This window comes from Cenococcum geophilum (assembly GCF_001692895.1).
Source record: "Cenococcum geophilum 1.58 unplaced genomic scaffold K441scaffold_40, whole genome shotgun sequence".
Classification (NCBI taxonomy): domain Eukaryota; kingdom Fungi; phylum Ascomycota; class Dothideomycetes; order Gloniales; family Gloniaceae; genus Cenococcum; species Cenococcum geophilum.
Window position 1 is genome coordinate 281,177 of NW_027137598.1, and position 8,419 is coordinate 289,595.

At 49.4% G+C, this 8,419-nt stretch overlaps 3 protein-coding genes across 3 annotated transcripts; 2 read left to right on the top strand and 1 right to left on the bottom strand.

Moving 5' to 3' along the window:
• Positions 1 to 680: 680 nt before the first annotated feature.
• On the top strand, positions 681 to 3,245 carry K441DRAFT_575796 (uncharacterized protein; the record flags this gene model as incomplete). The annotated part of the gene is made up of 8 exons (XM_067644183.1): positions 681 to 797; positions 871 to 1,119; positions 1,273 to 1,372; positions 1,457 to 1,777; positions 1,850 to 2,501; positions 2,552 to 2,729; positions 2,779 to 2,987; positions 3,041 to 3,245. 8 exons carry the CDS (start codon positions 681 to 683, stop codon positions 3,243 to 3,245), a joined length of 2,031 nt encoding a protein of 676 aa, XP_067500701.1.
• Positions 3,246 to 4,218: 973 nt separating this feature from the next.
• Positions 4,219 to 6,222, bottom strand: K441DRAFT_679707 (CLPTM1 domain protein; the record flags this gene model as incomplete). Its single annotated transcript, XM_067651297.1, has 2 exons — positions 4,219 to 6,120; positions 6,184 to 6,222. 2 exons carry the CDS (start codon positions 6,220 to 6,222, stop codon positions 4,219 to 4,221), a joined length of 1,941 nt encoding a protein of 646 aa, XP_067500702.1.
• A 184-nt stretch (positions 6,223 to 6,406) lies between these two features.
• Positions 6,407 to 7,632, top strand: K441DRAFT_616369 (uncharacterized protein). The gene is made up of 2 exons (XM_067645741.1): positions 6,407 to 6,655; positions 6,752 to 7,632. The coding sequence occupies exons 1-2, from the start codon at positions 6,576 to 6,578 to the stop codon at positions 7,350 to 7,352; spliced, it is 681 nt and encodes a 226-aa protein (XP_067500703.1). The 5' UTR covers positions 6,407 to 6,575; the 3' UTR covers positions 7,353 to 7,632.
• Positions 7,633 to 8,419: the final 787 nt, after the last annotated feature.

Below are 8,419 nucleotides of genomic sequence, written 5' to 3' on the forward strand. Positions count from 1 at the left end.
GGGCCGGCCAATTAGATAATATTTTTAGATTTGCCTAGCCAGAGTATGCGAGAAATTTTAGTCTTGCTGCCCAGCGCTGCACACTCTTTTAATCTCCTCACCTGGCATCGCTATCCACCAGGAAAAGCCAGCGTTGCTTTCAACAGAATCCGCCGTCATCTTAGGCGAGCTTAGTGAAATTTACTTGAAATCCGCTTAGTCAGATCCGCTTGGCGTTACAGCTGGCCTTTTCCCTTTTCCCTTGCGGCGCCGAGGGAGACAACGCCTCAAACTACGACACAAGATCTCCTAAGTAGTGAACTCCAACAACACCAACCCAACACTGTTCTTCTTCACTCTATCAGCCTCGCTCCGATAGTCACTCTACCCTGACTACGTTGCGACGGCCTTTCACTGCACCAGGAGCTGTAGACGTGACGCGCCTCGAGGTTTCCTCATCTTGAGTACTTCATCTTGCGCTTCTCCTCTGCTAGACACTTCTATCCACCAACGCCATCTTGCTAGTCGTACAGCGTACCACCTAGACATTTCCGCTTTCGATATTGACTTGGTAGTATTCGCGCCATCTCAGGCCGACGTGTTTGCCTCCAACCTTCAACCATTCTGCAAGTGGTCCCCCGTAGAGCTGAACAGAACTCGTATCATTTGTGCCGGACTGAGCTGGGCATCGTAAAGTAGCCATGTCTGCTATGGAAGAGTTAGAAACACAGCTGCAGTCTTTGCAGGCCCTAAAACCCCCCGGTGTGACCAAAACGAAAATCGAGTCTATCACTACGCTTTGCATCCAGAACATTCAGGTATGCTTGGCCGTCCCTTTATTCTCCCAGGTCCCTAATGTTTGTCGAGTGCTAACATCCACTCTCGCCCTAGTCCGAGTCGATAATAATCCAGAAAATATTCACACAGTTCAAGAAGAATCCGGCCACACATAAACTAGGAGTGCTCTATGTTGTAGACTCTGTAACCCGACAGTGGGTGGAGAAAGCCCGTCAAGCTGGCCAAGTACCCCCTGGCAGTGCTACTGCTGACGGCACATTTGCTTCTGGCGTTCAGAAAATGACGGAATTGCTCCCAGTGATGATGAACGAACTGATCCAAACTGCCCCGGAGAACCAAAAGGTACGCTTCTATGTAGCATTGCCAAGCGACCAACTGCATATTCCACTACAGCTGGATTCCTACTGTCCGTGAGGCAGAATGGCAGAACAATACTTTTGCGCCGCTTGATTTTTGATAAAAGTCCCTCAACTTACACATAGATTGAAATTTTAGGAGAAGGTTTCGAAACTGATTGACATTTGGGAGCGAGGACAAACATTTCCTCTCCAGCAGCTTGCCAGCTTCAAGCAAAAACTGAGCGCTCCCCAGACAAGTAAGGCACCTCTAATCCCATTGCAGATAATAATGTTACCGTAAACACATGAGACTTGATCTGATTCAATTCAATTTTTGGTAGACACGCGGTCATTTACTCCAGGCAGTCCGCCAAACAATATTGTAGCATCACTTAGCTCCGCACCACAGGTTCAAGGACAGCCGAAGCCGGCTGCAGCCCCTGCAGTTTCAGCCTCGCCAGATGCAGGTTCAATTCTAGCCGCACTGGCAAACATGGGAAAGCAAAATGTTTCGAATGTTGCGCCGAGCGCTTACACAGCTCAAGATAACTCAAGACTAGTAGCGAATCCCTCGTATCAATACCCACAGAACGTAGCTCCCGCGCCACTCCAAGTAGCAACCATGCCTACGTATGCCGCGCCCGTAAACGCGCCTGCTTATGGTACAAATGGACATACCATAGCACCTACTCCTCAGTATGCCCCGAATGCAAATCCTTTAAATCCTCCGGCAGCTCAGGCAGCACCAGCCGCGCCGGGCGCCAATGAAATGTTGATACAACTGTTTCAGGCTATAGCACAGGGACTGGTTCCTCCAGATCGAGCAGCGCAAATCATGGCTGCATTAGGTCTTGCCCAACCGGGTGCTGTTCCTCTTGTTCCTTCGCCTACTCAAACTCAGGTCCAAGCTTCTAGTACTTCCCAAAATGCTACACAAAACGATCGTAAGCCAGATAATTATCAGGCGAATCAGCCTCATGGTCAGAGACCTGGTGGTGAGAATGGAAACAATGACTATCAAAATGAGAGGTATCGTGAGCGTAGCCGTTCGCCAGATCATAAGCGACGTCGTGTAACACCTCCCAATCGACGAACAAGTCCACCCAATCGTCGCGATAGTCCAACGTATGGCGTTTATGATCCTACTACGGCTGTCGAAGGTAATAATGGAAACCGTTCTACGGAGCATGAGCGATCCCGTGGAAGAGGTAGGGGACGCCGCAATGAATATCGGCAGCGTAGTATACCTCCAGCACAGCGAAGACAGCAGAGTCCGGCAGTAAATGGTGCTCATAACATGCAGCCGAAACTCATTGAGTTTGATGATTCACTTCCCAGGGGTAGTATTAGAGTACTCAGCAGGACTCTTTTTGTCGGTGGCGCATCGTAAGTACGAATCGTTTAATATAGAAATGGAGAGATTAACAGAATCACAGGGCTACAGAAACTGAACTACGGAACATTTTTAGTCGGTATGGTAAGGTGCAGAGTTGCATTGTGAACCATGAAAAGCGACATGCCTTTGTCAAGATGGTCAATCGACATGATGCTCTAGCCGCCAAAGAAGGTATGGAGAAGTCACAGGATCCCGATATTTCCGCCAAAGCACGCCAGGTAAGCATTACTAAACCGAGTGTAGCGAACCAGCTGCTAACTCCGACAGACCCGATGGGGCGTTGGGTTTGGACCTCGCGACTGTAGTGACTACAATACCGGAATCAGTGTTATTCCCATCGACCGATTGACTGATGCTGACCGCAAGTGGGTACTAACCGCTGAGTATGGTGGTACTGGTGGTCAGCCAATTGAGAGTGGCATGGTCATAGAAGAACCTGACATCGAAATCGGTGCTGGAGTTTCATCGAAAGGCTAGTCCCCCATATCTCGTTTGCGTATCGCTCTTGCTAACGGTTTGTAGCTATCAGCCGTCGCATAGTACCAGACGCGGGTGGCCGACGCGGAGGAGCCAACCACGGCCCACGCGGCGGCTTCGATCCGAACGCTCCGCGATACCGCAAACCCGATCGACCAGAGCCACGACATGTCTCGCCCCGACCAGAAGCTGCCATTGGCGTGCCACCACCTGTTCCTGGGTTTGGCTTCCAATTTTCTGGTATGCCGGGCTTTTAGTAGCACCTTTTTATTTACTTCCCGCCCTTACGGCTGGCGACACGATTTATACTTCAAGAGGACGATGGAGGTAATCCGCATCGTAGTATCTGCTGCTCGTATTCTCACTAGGCTGTCTTTTACTATCAAAAGTTGCACAACATTCACGTCAATAAGCGTGAGTACCACGCTCGCACCTGGCCTTCAGAATTCTTTCCATATATTTCATTAAACATAGGGTGGTGGTCTCTAGCATAGTTTGCGTGGAAAGGTGGTCATCTAATCGAAATTTCCGTCTTGCCCTAGTCTTATTTACCTGGTGAGAGAAAATGAGAATTTCACTACTCGAGTAATAAATATTCTGGAGCTCAACTCCAGGGTTGCCGCGGCAGCCATTCCGTGAGAACCCTTTGGAGCACTCTTTCTTGCCTAGTTGCATTCGACGGCGTTGAGTGACTGCTTTCTTTAAATTTCCTCATCTCTGTAAATATGCTTGTACATTTGCGGCCTTCTTTTGCTTTTCTATTTGGGCCTGAGCCGGCTTTGGAAATTGCTTAAGTATTTTAATTTTGGAACATTTTAATCAGGCATGTACAATGACTTGTGATATTGTTGCATCTGCCGTTTATAGAGGCTCTTAGGCGTGCACGTAGAGTTATTCGTCTAATCACCACCCTCCCCGCTATGTGGGTTCTTGACGAGTTCCCGAAGTACTTTAGAACCAAATGTACTGAGTAATTTTTTCTTGGGCACCAGAAGCTCTTCACAAGGGCATAACTAGGACAGCAAAAGTCCAGTGTTCTACTCGGGTAGACATCGGATCATAGGGATATGCATCAGAAGGGAGGCAAGTATATTCGTCAATCGCTATACAGCAATCAGCATCTCCTTCCAAACAATAATACAGCAAAGCCCATCAACGAAGCACTGCCGACCACCCACCCACTTCCAGTGCGCCTTGAAGTCTATTGCCCCTTTCCATCCGCAGAGTGCCTTACTTCCTCTTCCTACCCTCATCCTTCTTCGCCACGCCGGTCGTCTTCGCCACAGCCGGCTCAGCGCTGGCCACAACGTCCACGTCAGCGGGAGCGGTCAGCGGCTTCGCAGCGACCTTCTTCTCGACCTCCTCCTCCCCCTCGCCACCCTGGCCGAACTCGTTGATGCGCGTGTAGTCGATCTTGTACTTCCAGGCCTGGTAGAGGTAGACGAAGAAGATAACGTCGTCGCGCAGCGTGGCCAGGCGGTGCAGGGTGGGCATTTTGATGGTGAAGGCGAACAGGTCGTCGATGAAGGTGTTGAGGAACTTGTACATCATGGTGCGGGCGGGTATGTGCGCGACGGATTTCAGCCGGTAGTTGATGTAGAGCGATGGCACCATCATCAGGAAGCCGTACGCGTAGACGGAGCCGACGAGCGTCGTAATGATGAAGCTGTACCACGACTTGTGGGTCTCATAGAGCAGTGAGTAGACGGAGTAGGCGAGTAGCAGCGGCATGGCGACTATGTATAGGTACTTAAAGGCGATCTGGTCGTATTCCTGTGTCTTCTTCTCCGTCTCCGACAGCTGGTGCTTGTCTTCGAAGACGACACTGTACGGGAGGAGGGAGCCCGGCGCCGTGGGTCGGACGCGCACGTTCACAGTTTTAGTGATCTTCCACGCTTCAATGGCGATGCCTATGCCTTGGCCAAAGAGGATCATCCAGGACGTGTTCTCGTTGTTATCCATGAGGTAGAGGAAAATGATGCTTTGCATGAAGACGTTTGCGAGGATGGTGCGCACACTCGTGCCCACATTGTCTTTCTTCTTGCGCCAGTGCGAGACGTCATTCTTGAAGGCGAGCATTTCGAAGACCATGTGCAGTACGCTGACTACAGCAGTTGTAGCTAGGAGGTACGAGTTGCTGTCAATGAGGATCTCTTTGAACATTTCCATCTCGGAGCCGTCACCGCCACTTGGGGAGGATTGACCGGACGCGGCGGCACGTGCCTGTTGTTTGAGGCCTTCGTCCATGGCGGATAATATGGAAAACTTCCAGTTGTTGAGATTGTTAATGTTCACGTTGAGTGGGAGTCGGGTGACGGTCGAGTTCAACTCGGTCATATGCTTCTTCAACTGCCAGAAGGTGTTGGTATACAGGATTGGGTAGTACCAGCCATTTTGCCCAGAAGCATCTCTTACGCCGGTTTGCTCGAGCTGGACGAAAGAGCGGACGGCGGGGTGGAGGGCGGGGTAGTTCTGGACACCGGAGTCTGGGATGAGGGAAATGGTGAAGTTGGGATGGTAGTACGATGCTATGACCTTTGGAGCAGATGCGTCGTCGCCTACTTCTTCCGTGGCGTTTGCACCAGCCAGCAGGTTACGTGTCTTCTTAACTTTCTTTTTCGGGAGGTACTGAGTTAGTGGGCGGAAGAAGTGGTACGCTTTCGAGGTATCGTAATTGGGCGCAGTAGGATCCAAGACACTGCCTGTTTGTCCAACATAGAAATGTGCAAACAGAGTACCGTTGTTTTGAACCTCCTTTGGGACAGCGAAATCGGCGTGAATCTCACGCTTCTCTTTCCAATCGCCGAATTTGAAAGCCTTCTCATTAATGACTAGCGACTCCTTGGGAAGCGACTTCAGCGATGGCATAATCAACGATGGCGATATGTACACAGAAATATCTAACTCGGAACCAACAGGCCACATGGGCGCAACGGCTTGCGGTATAGGGTTATATGAGGCATCAGGATTGAGTGTCGGTGGGCGCAACGAATACTCAGGGATAGGGACGTTTGAGCCTGGCACAACAGCTCCCTTTGCGGAATCGGAATTCTGTGGAGTACCCGCGAGCTGCCTGGTAACGAACTGTATCAAGAGGAAGATGCCAATGCTCTGGACGGCCGTTCGAAGAATCTGTAACCGAGGTCAACAATGGCCTTGCGGATGTGAGGGATTTCGGATTTCGAAGAAACTTACACTGCCACCCTGCTGCTCTTCCTGTCGTGCCTCTGGCATAGTGGGCAGACAAACGATATACCTTTGTGGTATATTAAACGGTGGTGGGGATGACAGCGCGACGGAGGCGATCAAGACCCTGTCACGAAATATTCTGGATAACCCGAATAGGCAAGCCTAACGCTAACTGCGAAAGCGCCCCCTTGACCAGGACCACAAGAGTACTATAACGCAACTAGAGAAGGATAAACCTATTGGATGGTGTGGGCGAGGCTATACGTAAAAATTAACCAAATGCCGCATGATTGAGGCATAAAAAGACTGCCTCCCCCAATTAAATCACTCTTAAACTCGCTGCCTTCTCCGAGGCCACTGCTGTTCCCACAACTTTCAATCATTGTTCCACCGCCACTATGACTGCTCAAACTATAGAGGGAACCGCGTCGAGCAACAATGCAGCCTCTGCAAGGAAAGGTCCCGTAGTCTGCGTGTTGTAAGTCGAGTCTTATGGCTCTCCTACTTTTGTGCTCCCACAATTCTCTCCCAATCCCAATGTCTCAATCACTAGGCAAAGACTAATCTAGCCCAGCTGCGGCGCCTCCCCCGGTAGCCCCCCAATCCACCTGGCCGCTGCGCGCGCCCTAGCTCAAGTATTCCACGATAACAACATCTCGCTCGTTTATGGCGGCGGTACCGCCGGGTTGATGGGCGAAGTGGCACGCTCCCTTGTGGCGCTTTCTGGACCGTCTGCCGTCCATGGCATCATCCCGGCCGCACTGGTAAATTACGAGCAAAACTCCGCCGACATCGACGAGAAAATCTACGGCCGCACCACCATTGTCAAGGACATGCACACACGGAAGCAGCTCATGGCGAGGGAGGTCATTGACGGAGGGCCAGGTGGTGGGTTTGTGGCACTGAGCGGTGGGTACGGCACACTGGAAGAGCTGATGGAGATCACGACGTGGAACCAACTCGGGATACACGGAATGCCGGTAGTGATGTATAATGTGTACGGGTATTGGAATGGCCTGTTAATATGGTTGAAGAATGCTGTCAGCTTGGGGTTCATCGCTCCCAACAATGCAGGCATTCTAGTCGAGGCGTTGAGTGCGGAGGAAGTGCTGACTTGTTTGAAAGAGTACAAGAATGCTGAGGGGAGGTTCAATCTGGATTGGGATGAGCAATAGTAGGGTTGATTGAGGAAATGGACGTTGAAGGACTGAGAAAAGGCGGAACTGGCTTATGACGGGAGTCTGGATCTAGGCATGAGCGATGGTAACGACGGCGTCTCTGCTCGGTATTCAGCAAGGTCGCGTTGCATGCACCGGCGCGATGGGGGCCATACTAGGACACAATCTCTACAGTATCCCAGACACTAGTATGACGGACAACTACTAGAGTAGAAATGTACTAGAATTGATAGAAAGCCATTCCACTCCGCACTGGTATAATCATCTCAAGTATCCGAAGCCATGCAATACCTTCCATGCCATAACTATTCATCCTAATTAGATCATCTAAATAAAGTAGGCGCTGTAAGAGTCCTCCAAGGCCGCCGAAAGGTGTGCATCTGCTAGCGAACTGGTATATGTAGGCCCACAATGCCCTATACTCTGAGCATGGAAGTCTTTCCTTCGGCTACACGCGATTTATCCAGATATAAAACTTCCAACCCCTTCAGATATATACAGAATGATACAGTATTGACGTAAAACTGGCGTTTAGAATAAATTTGCTGCAGTCAACTTTAGAGTAGTATGATACACTCTCAACGTTGATTGCCTGACTTTAAGTGCTAAAATCGAGTGTGAAGCTACGGGCATGTACTAGCGGAAAGGTGTGATGGTCGGATATTTCTTTAGAAGTCGAAGGTTAATTATCTTTGGTGAAATCTCGGCGCCGCCCCCACCTATAGTCGTTTACGAAATATCGGTAAAAATTCGCCAAGCTAAAAAATTCGCATCGCACCTTACCAAAATTTTACGAGCATATAGCTCGGCTAGTGTTGCCAAAAGCTCCGGGAGTATGGAAATACGCCACGTTACAAAATCTTACACTAGATAAACTTTAACACCGTACGCGCATACTTAATAAGGTTTTAATATAAAATTATTTAAAATTATCGCTATTTATATACTTAATTATATAATATTATAACTATATCCTATCTATAGGATATTTAAGATTGTATAATCTCTAGATTAGAAATAACTAATAAGATATAACTACTTTAAATTATATAAAGATATATTTA

What these genes read in the sequence shown, in the direction of transcription:
- K441DRAFT_616369 (XM_067645741.1), top strand. Translation starts at nt 6,576, where the DNA reads ATGACTGCTCAAACTATAGAGGGAACCGCGTCGAGCAACAATGCAGCC. An exon ending in GGTCCCGTAGTCTGCGTGTT is followed by an intron (nt 6,656 to 6,751) that starts GTAAGTCGAGTC and finishes AATCTAGCCCAG; the next exon opens with CTGCGGCGCCTCCCCCGGTA.